This window comes from Plodia interpunctella, chromosome 24 (assembly GCF_027563975.2).
Source record: "Plodia interpunctella isolate USDA-ARS_2022_Savannah chromosome 24, ilPloInte3.2, whole genome shotgun sequence".
NCBI lineage: Eukaryota > Metazoa > Arthropoda > Insecta > Lepidoptera > Pyralidae > Plodia > Plodia interpunctella.
The window spans coordinates 2,016,645-2,033,097 of NC_071317.1; the positions used below are offsets into that span (position 1 = coordinate 2,016,645).

Below are 16,453 nucleotides of genomic sequence, written 5' to 3' on the forward strand. Positions count from 1 at the left end.
ACCTAAACGAGGCTAACGATAGAGCCATAACCGCAGCCACACATTGGTCGAAAATTGTATGATAGCTATTCCAACTCGACAAGAATAGTCCAACACTCACATGGAACTAGAATACATTATTTCACCCAAACGTTCACCTACATCGAAGTGACAACAGCACAATATCTCCAGATAGGCCTGACGTCTGCAACCACGTCGAAACTCAATGAATGGGCGCGTCGAACGAAACGCCTGACAAGCTTTATTCTGATGCCGCTTAGAGAATACCTATACATTTCGCGACGTTTGAAGGCTGTTCAGATTCATTCGGTGTAAATGCATATTCAGTTTAAATTGTAATGTTGAAATCGTGTCAAGGTGTTGAAAAAAGTATCAAAAAAGAGGTGATGAGTGAACACCACATAATAATTGATATGTACTTGTGCATATTTTGATGATAAGTAGAAAAGGACAGATCGAAGTAATTTGACGAAACCTTGACCAAACATCGGCCATAATCGGCTATTTGACTGGGAATAAAGTAAAATACATAAAGGTATTTGAATAATATTTGACTCATCTGAATTATAAATTATGCTAATTAACGCCTGTTATAATACGTTCTGATAATATATAATCTCACAGACACAAGCCGCTAGATAAATCTGCCTGATGTGCGCCGTCAGCTGTATCCAACACTTGTGATACACAATTTTTAAGACAATCTGTTAAAAATGTTACATATAGGCTGTCAGATACTTTATCAGCAAGCGAAACAAAAGTCAAAATCAAAAAGACACGACACATACAAATAGGTAGCGGGTTACTAACGTCCCCACATGTTGCAACGTGCAAAAAAAGAGTGAATGTGTAGACGCAAATTCGTGCTACGTGGTTTACGTTTCACGGTTGCCCCCAGGCACTTGGATACAACTTTTTTTTATTCTGATAAAAGATAGATACAGATTTCGGATACAATGTTTAAATTCTGAAATATATATATATATATATATATATATATATATATATATATATATATATATATATATATATATATATATATATATATATATATATATATATATATATATCAATGCTCATATGAATCCCATTAAACTGTGCTAACAAGTAACTTCCCCCACAGATTACCAGAGTCAGACAAGGCGCCGCCGCCATCATCCCCGACCCTGGCCGAGCAGCCCCTGGACCTGAGCGCCAAGTCTACCTCCAGCACGAGCGGCACCCCACCTCCCGACTCCAAGATCCTTGATAACAGGTGAAGTTATAACACTCACTTAACTAAATAATAGTACATATTAACACGCTCCTTAGCAAATAGTGGTACAACATCTTCTCTGATGGCTTCGTCACGTCTCGTCTCTCTGTATGAACGCGAAAACTCAAAACCTTTCAGGATTTTTGTAAGTTTTTCGAAAACACACCAATAGGTGATTCCTTAGGTATATAATATATTATTGCTTTTCCCGAGCGAAGCAGAGACAGGCCGCTAGCACAGAATAAAAGAAAATCGCGGGACATGAGCCCGCTTCACTTGGCTAAAAGAGAATAGGTACCATAGATAGGTCAAAGCAGTGACGAAGTGGCGTTCGAGACAGGAACACAGATCAGAGGGGTTAGTGCGGGTTTGCATTTCACTTCTCAGCATAGAGACGATTCGAAATGAGACCACAGTTGTTAAGATGACATTGTTACGTCACGGGAAGGCGATGGTTGAGACTGCCATAAGTAGAAAGTTGCGCAAGAAGAGAGACCTGTACTCAGCAGTGGGTTGAGGCTAAAGATTCTGACGACAAAATCATTATATTAATTTGAATTAGTGACAAAATTTCGACTCCGTCCGGGAGTCATTCTCAAAGAGAGAGGTGGACTGCCTCATGTAATTAATATTGTAATTAGTACGGTACGGTAGCTTATAAACAGCTGGGTCAGCTGGCCGACTGTCTCCTCAATGTCAAGGCTTAATTTATAAATTTACTTCTGATTAGCCTGCTACTGTATACATGTCCTCTCAACCTATCGCCGGTTGACTGTAAGAGATCCCTACATGGGAAAAGTCCACCGTTGTACAATGTGTCTTTCTTGTATTAATTTTGATTAATGTACTTATTTTCGTGTAATGAAGTTATTACAAACAAACAAATTTATTTAACTAAAATAACTATTCCCATTGAGCATTCGGACGAGTCGTAACTGTGCCCAATATTCATTCATCTGAATGATGTAATTTTATAGTCCAATTCTAGTACACATACCTGCGTGTCAAGTTACCTTTCAAGGACCTCTATGCCAGTATTATAGAGGCGAATCTCCAATGAGCATGCGTAAGTTAATGTGCTGTAGACTGTACTTACATCTGTGTTATGATAATCCTATACAAATGGAGATACCTATTCACTAATTTGTAGGATTAAGGACACTTAATATTAACTGTGTTGTATAATCTGTATATTGACTTAAGTTACGACCTCACATACTTGTGGTATTAGTGTTTGAAACAGTTAATGATATATACAGTATCACGTCTTTATCCCTATACGGGGTAGACAGAGCCAATAGTTGCAAAACTCGAATGGTGGGCTTTTGATATGAGCTATAATTCTTCTAGAATTGAAAATAAATAGTGTCAGGTTCCTAGCCCATCGCTTACGGGAAGAATTTCACCTCCAGACTTTTCCCTCGATTGACTTTGACAATTTGCGCGGGAAGATAAGCAGCTGATATATTCTCTTACTTTCGTATATTAGAAAATATCCACATTTCTTATAACAAAAGTTCATACATTAGAACCTGAATACGTTGGCTGCTTCAGGCACAGTTATTTGACATACATGGATGATTGTCAATTATATCCCAATTGTGGAATTAGGCAATGGACCGGAGTTGTCTGTTCAGCCGTCAAATTGAGAACGGTATAATTGGGCCAATCATGGGCCAAGACCTGGCCCGTTTCGGCTACGTTTTAATTTTGAGATCTGTTTTAAATTTTCCACGATTGAAAAATGTATAATGTGTAATAATCGTGGAATTATATTACACAGGCGCCGATGATGGCCCACAGCAATGTAAATCATTTGGTTATGGTAAATAAAAGAATACCTTTAATATGTAATGTCTTTCTTACATTACCTCCGCTAGCTATTGTTTCAATTTTCGTTACTTTATAAGGAAAACCCTGTGTGAAACTGACTCCAAGTTTGCATATGACTATGTCTCAAAATCAAATCATTTATTCAGAAATTAGGCCTTCACAGGCACTTTTTCACGTCATATTCTAAATTAAATGATATTTACCAAAGCTACAAACTACTAGCATTTCGGAACGACCACTGCTGAGAAAAAATGCCGAAAGAAACTCATTCAAACAGTGTTGGTCCCTATTATGCCAGAAGGGCTTACCATTTTTTAAATATAAATATAATATATTGTCTGTAATATAACAAAGTACAAGTTGTAAATATATAGCTATTTTAGCATTATACTTGTTTCTATTTGCCATCATCGGAACCTGTATAAGTAATTCTTGTCGGACTCCATTAAAATTATCTACCTACCTACGTCTAAGTTTTACACTACGTTATAATTTATATAACAGTTTATGCACGCTTTAAGCTAAAATATGTTTTGTCACTATCGTACTTTGCAATATTTGATATTGGTAGAACAAGACAAAACATAAAGTATACCTAATTTAGATTTTATGAATAATAAATTCTGCAGTGACCACTGCCAAATCTTGATGACTGTAATTAGACAATCACAAATGGATTTTCCGAACGAGTAACTTGATTTTTATGAAACTTGGTAGGTAAAATGGAACTTGGATATAAAATAATTTTAGTTTGTATGTTTGTAACAACTTTATTGCACAAGAAGACATTGGCAGACTTATCCTATGTAGGGATCTATTACAATCAACTTATCCCGGACCAATATTCTTTTCAACGCGACCTCGGAATGCAGTGACGTTATAAAATCCCTTTCCCAACCTCCGATTATGAAATTTACATTGTATGTTGCTATAAAGTGGTCATTAAATAACTCGGAGCATTTTCCTATCCCGGAAAACCAGCAGCAATTTTCCATGGCGACCAAACCGAATTGGCAATAACTTCACTTCCTACTAGCCCAGGGTCTAGTTACACAAACAATGAAATGCGAATGTTCCCATTAACTAGCGAAAACGAAACGCCATTGCCCCGGGTCGATGAACCTTTGACAGCTGACGCCATGATGGATTGCCCGCCATTTTGTGTGTTATTGTAATCGGATAATGTCGTTATTTCCTACTTTGTTACCTGTTGGTGACTTCCATAACATACTTGAAATTTATTTTAATAATACCTCGGCCCTGGTACTTAGTCAACTATGTGTAATTTTTTTTTAATTTGGCTCTTAGATACTCGATCTTAAATCCCTTGGTTAGGAGGACGCCCAAGATTTTTTATCACAACCCGCTCAAAAGATTTCCCGGTAAAATCAAGAAGTTATTGCAATAAAATAATCCGAAAAAGCTGCATCAGCACCTGTCTGCAATTCACATATATATAAATAATATAATAAGTACTTACTTAAGTACCAAGTTATTATGGTGAGTGGAGGTAAAAAAAAATGAAATTCAATAAAAAACAAATCTTTAATGAGGGGTCGTCCATTTATCACAAGAGGCTTGAAAGGGGGGAGGGGGTTCAGCAGAAATCACGGAGTGTGTGTGTGTGGGGGGGGGGGTGTAGACCTATATCACGTGTATATATTTTCGTCAAACGCGCGATTTCTAAACCAAAAAGCGGCGTGAAGTTTGGTGTGATATTTTTGTTATAATATAAGTATACTTTATTTGATTTATACCTGTATGCTTAAAGATAATATATTTAAAAATGAAGGATTATTTGCAGGTACTAAATATACACGTTATTTTGGGTGAGAGAGGGGTGTTAGTTTACACCTCACCACATAAAACCTAGGGGGGTGGAGGTGTCAAATACCTTCGTTAAAAAAGGCATTAATCGACGGCCCCTAATATCAACACGTAATCAATTAACTAAATTATTTTTTTAATCCATAATTTTGAACTAAGTACCAATTTATTTTATTCTAATTACAATAGTTGAAATAGAAACAATGAATAAAAAAGTGCATTTACATCTATTTTTTTTCCTGATTAGTGTTTCCTGTAAACGCATATTAATTTAGACCTTGTACTGAACAATAGCACAAAACAATACGAGTGACTTGACAGTATGTTAAGATAAGTACATACATTTTAATTATAATTATTCTGGCATGTATTACGCCTCATGTCAAGTGGTACGGTCAAGGTGTGAGATCGGATTGGTCGCCGTTTCTTCTAAAACCAGCTGGGCTTTTAAAGGCATAACCACAGATATAAGAATATTGCACATTCAAATATATTCAGATTCAATATACATATAGGCAGATTCGGTATACATTGCCAGTTTTTCATTGTGGTAAATGATAGCTTTCATATAAATGAAGCAATGTTCACGCATTCGCGTCGGCATGTGTCTCGATATTCGGCGACAGCAGCTGATATAACATGTTATATTTTAGACATTTCACATACTATTTATCTTCAAAACATACACATATAAATTTCATCACAAACAAATAAGGAATTCGCGATAAAAAGAGTTTCGCAAGGCGTCAGCGACCGAGCACGAGATATAGGTTCCTTGACATTACGACTCTGACGCGAATTACTATGAAGCCCTTATCACGAGATTGCTACGTATTACTCGTGAATGGTCTTTGTGCCGTGGGGTTCCGCCCTGAAATAGCTCAATATCCTCCCGTGGAAGATTTATGAGGAGAATAATAGTTTTGACAGCTGATGGAAAACATAGCATTCCTAAAGAGGGCGGCTTCATTCAAGCGGCAGCTTGTAAAATCACCTTAATTGGATACATACATTGTAAGTTAAATAAATAAAGCTTGTAATAATAACACCAGATCATTATTTAAAAGAATTTTGATCCCACTTTTTATTTAAATCGAAATTGCACTTCGTTTAAAAATGTTTTATTTGTGCTTTTGGTTTTGTGAATCCAAAAAAACGTCCATACAAACTTTCGTATTAATAATAACGTACCAATAAGAAAAACAACCCTGCACATCCAAACGAGAAAAGTGAACGTACTCGAAGACAAGATCCGAATAACATCAATATTATACACAATAGCAATCGATAACAGAATAAATTCATTCGGCCCGCCGCGATCTGGGTCGCATGACTCTCCAAAACAAATAAAAATGCAACGATAGCTCCCGGTGCATCGACCTTGCACACACCCACGCAAAAGTGAAGTCTACACTCATTAAAATAAAGCACAAAACTCCTGTCGGATCGCATCGAAAAATAAGAAAGCTAGATGAAACTAAAGACGTTGGGAGGATGCAACTGAATTGAGACCCAAAGGTTTAGTTTTTAAAGTCCCTTTTTGATTGGAAATGTATAGTTGAAGGGTGATAAAGATGCGTTCACAGGAGTCGGTTATCGACATACGGGTAGAATAAATATTTCGTGCTTATCTCGTATTAATAGCTTCGCAATGGCCGATTGCGGTGTTGACCAGGGGACACATTGGGTGTGGCTCGCCATTCATGTGTCGCCTAATAAAGCTGTTATTGATTAATATCGTTCCATTTTATCCATTATATATTAAGTTTGTAGAAAACGAGGTTGCGTATTGAAATTAACTCCCGTGGGAATTTTGAAATAAAATATAGCCTATAGATAGCAATCTTGGATAATTTACCTTTTTAATGGTGAAATAATTTTTGAAATCGGTTCAGTAGTTTCGAAGATTACCCGCCTCAAACATACAAACTCACAAACATTTACCTCTTTATAATAATAGTACATATAGATATAATAGTAAAGATTATTTCACCGTCAGAAGCTATCAGAATGTGAGCTGTCAAAGAAGCTTGAGTACCAAATTTAGCAATTATTTTCTACTTATGATTTCTTTAAGGCATTGAAGTTACACAGCAGATGTGTGGTTTCCACCCTAGACTGTGACCATGCATATAAACTCCATTTATTTCTTTTTTTTTTGTTTTTAGTAAGTAAATTATTTGCCCGGCTTTTATTAAATTATAACAGGTTTTGTATTGACTTACGATCGGATACTGAGGGAATCATTATTCAAATTAATTTCATACAAATAATTTTATTTTAATAAATTGATTTAATTGGATCCAAGTCACAAGTTAACAGTTCAGAAATACAAAAGATTGACGACAAGAATTTTGGTAGTCACCGTTTCCTTTTAATTGTTAATTGTGGAAACTGTGTCCAATGGAAAACTTTCTGATGCAAACAGTTACCTATATAGTGTTTCCTGTGGTATATTTTGTTTTCAAATTATAGATTGGCCGTGTCTTATCCTAACTAATATTATAATTGCGAAAGTAATAGTTTGTTACCTCTGCACGCTCTATTTTTCAACCAATCTTTTTGAAATTTTGCATACATATAGTTTGAAGTATGGAGAACATGAACATATGTACCACACCCAGCCAGCTCGGAGGCTGAAACGGACGAGCCGAATACAGGCCCTTGGCCGTACCTTTGCGACGCTGCTTTCATCCATCAAAGTCACGTTTGGAATAATATACGTCCTTCGTCTACATGCTTCACCTTGCCACCAAAACTACGTCGAGCTCGCGGTAAGCTCGCTTACATTTTGCTGTCAATGCGAGGTATCAGAAAACGTTTCCTAGCTGGCCTCCCAGCGACCGCTACTTTGACGGGTGGAAGCGATGGCGTCACACAAGCCACGATACACGACCCCACACCAGGGGTTTTATAAGGAGTGACGCGCTCTGGGATGGGAGAGGACGGTCGACTAGCCGCAACCGGTCGACCACAATCGACCGACTATGCAGCCAGGATATAAAAATAACTGTTCCCGTGGAAAATTTACGCGGACGAAGCCGCGGGCAACAGCTAGTTATATCATAACTTGAATTTTCTAGTACGAATAATGAAAATGATTATATTTGTTGTCATAGGTTGAAGCGCACAGCCATCGAGAGTGCCGGCAACAGCCAACGTCGCACGTACACTGAAGACGAGCTACAGTCAGCTCTAAGGGACATCCAGTCCGGTCGGCTCGGCACACGGCGCGCCGCCGCCGTCTACGGCATACCCCGCTCCACCCTCCGCAACAAAGTCAACAAGTTCGGCCTCAACCCCGACCCCCACGACTCCGACCCCGACAGCGACCCCGAACGATCAGACTCCCCGCCATCGGTTATCCTCAAAATACCAACGTTCCCACCTCCGGACGAAAACAGCCCCTCTCCTGCCAGCGTCACCACTCCCGTCACACCGATCACTCCTATGATCCCCCCGCCGCAGCCCCCAGTCAACCCTCCCCCGCATCTGCCAGCCTTCTTCGCCGATCCACCAAACCAGCTCTTCACATCCATCAACGACGTCATAGTTAGGAGCATCAGCCAGAAATTTCAGCATCCTGACAGACCACCGCAGGCCAACGATTTGCAACACTTCATGCGAGCGCCGGAACGACACGTCTCCGTCATCAAAACACCTCCGGAAAACCAGAGGAACTACTCCGCTCCGAGCAATTCTAGAGCCCAGTCTAATAATAATGGCCAGCCTGCGACAGGCGGCAAGGGCACGCGACCTAAACGAGGGAAGTATAGAAATTACGACAGAGACAGCCTCGTCGAAGCAGTTAAGGCGGTCCAACGTGGCGAAATGTCCGTACATCGAGCCGGCTCATATTATGGCGTGCCTCATTCCACTCTGGAATACAAAGTTAAAGAGCGGCATCTCATGCGGCCGAGGAAACGAGAGCCGAAACCGCAGCAGGATATAAAGCCGCAGCCGCCAAAGCCTCAGCCTCCGAAGCCCCCTACGAAGCCCTTCTCCAACGGCCTAAATGGACCGGAGACGTCTGGGTACCCACCGAGCTACCCGTTCTGGCCAAACGCTGGCTTCCCACCGCCATCTCCCGATTTATACGCGTCGCATATGATGCGACGGCTGCGCGAAGAAGCCCCTCCGCCAGCAAACGGGTCGTTTCTAGAAGGTATCATCAGGTCGAGCCTCGAGCGGCCCCGCGCGGCGTTGCTGCAGCAGCTGACGGCGGAGCCGCGGCCGCCGATGCCGTCGGCTGAGGCGCCCAGCTTGCTGCGGCGACTGGCCGGCTCGCCCGCGGACGACGGGCCCCCAGCGCGCCGTCCTCGCATGGACAACGCGGACTTGGCGGCCGACATCCGCGACACGGTGCAGCGGCTGCGAGCGGACAAGCTGCGGCCGCGCAACGGCACGCCGACCCCGCCGGGCGCCGCGTCGCCGCCGCACGCGCCGCCGCTCGCCGCCCCGCCCGCCGCGCCGCCCGACCGCGCCTAGTACTGGCGCCTGCTGCAGTTCCAGTGACTCTAGTGTTAGCTCCTAGTGCTGGTCGCCCGGATTGTGAGCCGAGACTCCGATCTCCTCAGTCTTGTGATAATATTATGTAAAGTACATTCCTTTGGGAGAGGCGCTCGCGCCGACTCGTTCGCTCCGAATCCGCCGTATCGCATCGCGACTTAGTGTGCAATAGAACGTTTGATTCTTCATACAAACTCACGTATTATTTGTGTATACTGTTGTAGTGACAATAACGTTAGTTACAGGCTTTTATTCGTATTTTGCAGATCGACTGGGTTGGATCGGTTCGCGTTACATTTTCATACTCTAGTACTGCCGGTTTCCGTTTTGCTTCCTCAGCCCAGGCTATCTCTCACAGTTTATCTTCACATAATCACCAAATATCACAATAGTTACCTAAAAGTCACAACCAGTTCAATGTACCACAGCTTTACTTATACAATATCGCAACAAACTGAATACCGTTAGTTCACGAAGATCGGAAATTTCGGATGATGTAGCTGTGGCATCTTTGGTGTCTATAAAACACTCTTTTTTAATTAGAAAGACATTAATTTTTAACATTTTATGCGTAACTTATATAAAATATATTATTATGTATCGCGTTTAAAAAAGATTCTAGTATCTAGGATACCACAGCGACACAAGGATTGTACAAAATTTTTGCAAAACAGGAGCCTCAATTTTTGACCTTGTTTTAAGTAAAAGACAACCAAAAGTTAACGTTAAAAATTAAATATTTAAATAATTTTAAGTAAATAAAAAAACAATGTAACAAATTAAATATAAAGCTAGCTATGAGTGTAAATGTTATCGATTTTTAAGTGAACTATTGCAGATTTGTGCGTGTTTTTTATAATTAGATAGGTAATATATTGAATGAAATTATTAGTGCTATATGCGTAGAACGGTTTGCGCACCGTCTTTTTCTAACGCGAGATTAAAGAAAAGGACAAGTAGTACAGTTCGGACTTATGTGCAATTATTATTTTGTAAAAAATAGTAATTTAACTGTGTCTAAGCTAGCACGTGGGTTTCCATATTACTGAATGTGATATTTAGGTATTATGAGCGGGGCTGGCTTGCCGACGCAAGGCCGGGCCGCGCGCCTCGCCTCGGCCTCGGCTGGACTAACATACGTGTATGTATGTCTAGTGAACTTATATATATATTTTATGTACTCGATTATTGTATCTTAAGAAGATATATCCTTATTTTTCAAGGTCCAAGTTTTAAATGTTTTATCGACTATACAAAAGTGTGAATAATCATTATTATATTCTTGTCAACTTTAAAAATTATTATCCCAAAAATCCTTAAAAAAAAAAGTAAAGTAATTGATATCTTCAAGTTTGTGAAATTTTTTGGTGTTCAATCAAAAGTATATTATTGAAATACGAGATGAAAAAAAATGTATACGCTCTCCCAAGATAAATTTAGGTGAAAACTATTTGGATATAAATTATCATACGATAGATATTGTAAGTAATGTGTACATGTGCGCCTCATGGAAATTAAGAAGTCTTTGTATTATGTATGTAATTAAAATATACATATATTATATACAAGTTATAAAATAATGTCATACATTTTTCTTCGGAGACCACGAATCGTGCAAAATAGAATAGAGAGGAGCCACTCGAAATCTCGATTTAATATTCAATCCATGGACTGAAAACTTATTAAACATTAGTAAAAAAGTAAAAATACGATATCCAAATCATAATACATATCCCGATCGTCGAGATGTCGAGTGCCTCCTCTTAAGAAAAAAAAAAACAAAAATTTTTATATTCAAAATTTTAAGCTAGTCGATAGCATCTTTCTCGTTTATTTCTCTGTGCATAATTTTTGACGTCTTTTTAGCATTTATTAAAAAAAATCGTTCTATATTCAACGTTACGTGCATTTATCTATACAATGTTTTTACATTGTAGAAATTGTGAAAAAAATTGTCATGTTCAGTACAGCCCCCATCAGACTGCATTTCGAATTTAGTTCGAGAAGAAAAGGAAAGAAAAAAAATAACGAACAACATTTATAAGATACGTACACGAATCAGTGTCACGCCAGGCGTTTGTTGATAGCTTAAAACGGTTATTTTTGTGTAAGTTTGTACAGAAATATAGGATGGGACATTTTGCAAAGAGAACCTAGATATTAATCAACATTCCGTTTAGAATGTTACTAGTTTTTTTTTTATTATAATATAAAAAAAAATATTTTTTTCACATCGGGAACAAATTATGTTGTTTAATCTTATTTTGTAACGTTAGTTAATTTTAAGTGGCTTTATTTTAATATAACCTTATATATGATAATATTATATTGAGATGTTAAACATGTCATTGTTTTTGTGCAAAGTGTTTGGGGTTGAAACCCGGGTTTAAGAGAGATGTGACTGATATGTAGTAGATAAAGCCGAGTGCTGGAGCACCGGCATCAGGTCTGTACAAAGGTATACGCCGCCTTAACACTTAAAATGTTATTCTCAGTGGTCTCTCTTCATTAAAATGATCGACTGTGCAATGAAATGTAGCTAATTTCTACAAGTTTACAAGAATGCTGAATCCAAAGCAATTTCCGGACAGTCGTTTATTTGAAATAAAAAAAAAACATGTTTTCAACAATTTCTAAAATTGTACTGCCTCATATATAATACCTCATTTAAATAGAAAACATTGAGTGGAACATTCCTAACTTAAAATAATACAAGTAATTTTTCGTCACAGTCAATCATGAGTTTACTTTTGTGACAAAATCATGTGTGACAAAACAATTACACTTTTTAACCCGACAGTACTAAGGAAACATGTTTTTTTCATGAGAGACCACTGGTTTATTAGTGAATCATTTTTATTGTATATTGTTCAATCATTTTTCCACATAGTTTAAGAATTTTAGTTAATACAGTAGTGTAATTTTCAATTAATAGGTAGCAGGTAGTGATTCTTTAATATTTTGTTAATTTTTTTCGTAAATGTAATAAATCTACATAAGGGTTAGGTTAGTATCTTGAACGGTCTACGACGGTCCAGGAACAAAAAGACAATGAAGAGAAATTGCATTTTTAATTACACTTTAAGATTCCGCGAGATTTGTATGTGTTTCTTATGAGTGCGCTCATTCATTTGATTAAAACATCACGCATATGAATATGATCTTAATTTTTATTGTATTTTACAAAACGAGAAATTTAATGTACCTTATATATTTTTTATCAACGAGAAATTAACATGTATTGATTTATATTTTAGAATAAAATGCGTGAAGTTTTAGTTACATGAAATTTACGAAAAGACATCGCCAGCCGTTATAACTGAGCATTTGAACACAGGTTTGTTGTTTCTTTGTTACTAATAACTTTAGTACAGTCAATACATAGATATCCAGTGATGTTGTCACTCCTTTTTCACGTTTGACATCGTTTTCACGGTTCGAATTTTTGTGGCAAAGAATAAATATTTGTGTATTCGACTGTACTTACATTTGGGAGTTTTCAACTGACGACTTTCAGTTTTGGTAACATTTTTATTTTTATTTTTGCCTCGTTAGTTGAAAATCGAATGAATGTGTGCTTCACTTGATTGTCACTCGTTTTCTTTTAAAACTGTATTTCTAGGCGATTAATTTTAACCATTGAATATTGTATTACTACAACAGTTATTGTATTGTTGCAACAATTATTGTATTATTACAAAAATAATTGACATATTAAAATTGAACATTTAGAACTATCGTGGAATGAGTAGGAGATTGAGACAGTGATGTAACAATTCTCTTTGTTTTTCTTTTTGTAAAAAAAATGTGTACAACAAAAAGCATTTAATTTTAGACATATTAAATGTAATGTTATCTTTATTGAATGGGTAGTGTAAATTCGACTAATACGGTATTTATTGAGAATAAACGCTTATTGTAGCACATCACACGCTGGGGAACTATCTTCGTTACGAGAAGGTTTCTTTGCAAAGTTTTGAATAGGAGTTTAATTGTGATTGGACACATACAAAAACTTGAATTCTGGTAATGGACCAATGTATAAGATAGGCACTGTTACTTCCTAAAGAAGGGCTCATGTTTTTTTTTTAATAATATATAGGTACAGCTAAAGGAGCTAACTGAGATCAAATTATAATATTGTTATTTAATTATTGAGTACAAGTTTTAATGGAATATTTTTTTTTTTCAATATACCTTACTCGCTCTATTTTTTGTTATTTTGTTCCTTTAGTTTCTATTATTATTGTTTAATTGTCATATAACAGATAAATAGACGATTGTGTTAATTTTAGCGACTCATTAATAATTATTTTTATTGATAAATTATGAATATTATATATTTTTCACTTCCTCAGTAAAAAGTGATGTTCATAGATTTATTATTGTTCTGTAATTTCGAAAAAAGAAAATTGGCATAAATCGTTATTGGCGAAGCACTTTAAATCTAGTCAAATTATGAATGGAAATTTTGGAAAGTTAAGCTTAAAGCGGCGATTTGACTGACTTTTTGATGGAGAGTTTAAAAAAAAACACGTCCAAAATTGTCGCAAGGCGACAAAAAAATGATTTGATCCTGTGGAATTGTAGACAATTTGTAAAAAAAAAAAAAAACTGTTTCTTACGTATACTAATAACTTAGATTCATTTGAGGTGAATTTTTTCATGTAATGTCCTGTATCTATAAGAACTTTATTCTTACGTCATTTCATGGCTGGTAGGCAGGTGAGAATGTGCAAGGATATTTAAAACCTGTATACAATAAATTTCTTTCATTTGTTGATATTTTTTGTTTCATTTATATTTGAAATACCCTGTTATACAAGAAATTAATAGAAAAATGCTACGTTGCTGTAATAGCAATAGGCTATGCTGTAGCCACTGGAGAAAAAAACACACATAAAGTTCTTTCAAAAGTCCATGGAATTTAAATACTGGATAATTCCATAAAAAATCAAACATGATCTTTAAATGTCACTTTGATTGATCGGTTTCGTTAATTAAAAATTTAGAATTTTTTTGGAATACTTTTTGCCTCAAAAATTGTAAAGTCACAGAAATATCACTGTGACACAAGCACCATATTTTTTTCTATTTTTGACATTAGAAAAAAGTATGTGATTGGACGTTGGACTAGTTCAAAAGTAACCAACTGCATGAAAGAAAGAACAGTTTTAAAAACACACTGCGGAGTATACTTATGTACAATACCAGTCAAATATGAATACAGAATATAATACATATGAATATACCTGAACAAGTTTAAATTCGCGCTACTTATTTTTAATTAGTAAGTTGTCAAACACAATTTTAAAAATGCATGTTATTAACGAATTTACAACATAAACACTTTTTCCGTCAGAAATCATACATGTTAGTTTTATTAATAAAAATAGTTAAAATTTGACTATGTGTTTTTAAGTCCTGAACTGGCTTTGACATGGGTAAAAAATAAGTATCTATGCATAAAATACGCTAAAACTGCGGCTTGGTTTAGTCAATAACTAAACATAGACGAAGGGAGACACGTATTCATTTAAATCGTAGTCAAATTGATATAATAAGTTAAATTATTCGAGTAATGTATATGAAGTGATAATAATAAAAAGATGACTTAAGAGCAGATAAAATTTGTATTTATAGTTTGCAACACATAGGTAAAAATAATATATAAAAAATATATTTTCCGTTGTCTGTGCTTAGTTACATTATTTCTAAAGATGCCGTATGTATTTAAATATAGACTAGATAATATTCGAGTCCTGACATTGTAAAAATATGGCATCATAACAAACAATAACAAAAAAAAAGGAAATTACTTAGCATCGCTAATTTGACGGCTGCGTCGACCAAATGTCTCTAAATAAACAATGTGTAAGTATCTTAAAATGGGAACAGTGGGACAAAATACAGACCACAAAATAACATATTGCCACAAATAATTTCGGTTTTGCGATATTTTTCGACATTTAGCCGGAGGCGCAAGACACTTGGTTCCAAGGTCAAAGATTTTAAATAAAAGAAGTTAAAAAAAAAAAACAAGATGGCGGGCCGGCCGATGCGCGCCAAAATGAAAAGTTAAACCAGTTTGGAGCGGATCCAATTTGGTGGGTATTTTTGTACATTGTGTATTTGTGTTTAAATATTTAAAATGCCATGACTATATTTTAAAGAAAAAGGTTTTATAAAGTCTGGTTTAGTAGACACTGGAGGAGAAATCGCAATGTTCATATTATAGTTGCTAGTTCTAGCCCTATGGCCTGCGCTCTCGTGGGAAATTCAGTATAGAAAGTATGTTATTGTGTTCCAAATTATCATCATTGCAAGCGTGGCATGTAATGACATAATAGCATTCAAAAGGGGGTTGACATAAAGGGGCCGGACGTAAAACCATAGCCAAATAGAAATGAAGTAATTCGCGGACCCAGGGCTGCGGCGCTCAACGACTGACGGAACCGGGTAAACGCTCAGATAAGAGAGAGAGCATGCCCAGCCAGCAGAGGAAAACTTCAGCATTTGCAAAAATCACACATCCATTGTCTTAAAGCACTGGCATACATAAATGCGTAAAAGCCTCCATATAAAATTTACTGAAAGTGCAAGTAAATAAAAAAAATACATTGCTGGCTCCGCAGACGAAACCGAAATCAAGTCAAAAAGTTAAAGCGGCCCACTCACGACCTAAACGCTAGGAAAAAGGATATATTTATACTTAGGCATATATTTTCCTTCCTTATCCTTACATAAAAAGAAGTCCCTTGGTCGCGTCTGTCAGTCTGTAAGTACGCGATAAACTAAAAAACCGTACGGTTTTTTATACGGTTTTTATTCCTGAGGAAGGTTTACTTAGATGTATAAATTATTCTTAGATTAAGAAAAAATAGTATATTATAAATTCTGTGAATTTAATATGGTTTACCCGAGCCGGAACGGGCCGCTAGTTAATTTTAATCATAAAATCTTTACTTACTGCAATATAATCTGCTGTGGTGTTTTTTAGTTATCGCTATTGATTTCTAGAAATTAAAA

General features: G+C 36.7%; 1 protein-coding gene across 4 annotated transcripts in view; it reads left to right on the top strand.

Moving 5' to 3' along the window:
* The window catches only part of Eip93F (Ecdysone-induced protein 93F), a 154,323-nt gene extending 140,116 nt beyond the window's left edge, over positions 1-14,207 (top strand). For all 4 annotated transcript variants that reach the window (XM_053763914.1, XM_053763916.1, XM_053763913.2 and 1 more), the window contains 2 exons: positions 1,124-1,255; positions 8,035-14,207. In XM_053763914.1, the coding sequence (XP_053619889.1) occupies positions 1,124-1,255; positions 8,035-9,403 (1,501 nt within the window). In that variant the 3' untranslated portion in view covers positions 9,404-14,207. The remainder of the gene's footprint in view (positions 1-1,123; positions 1,256-8,034) is intronic.
* Positions 14,208-16,453: the final 2,246 nt, after the last annotated feature.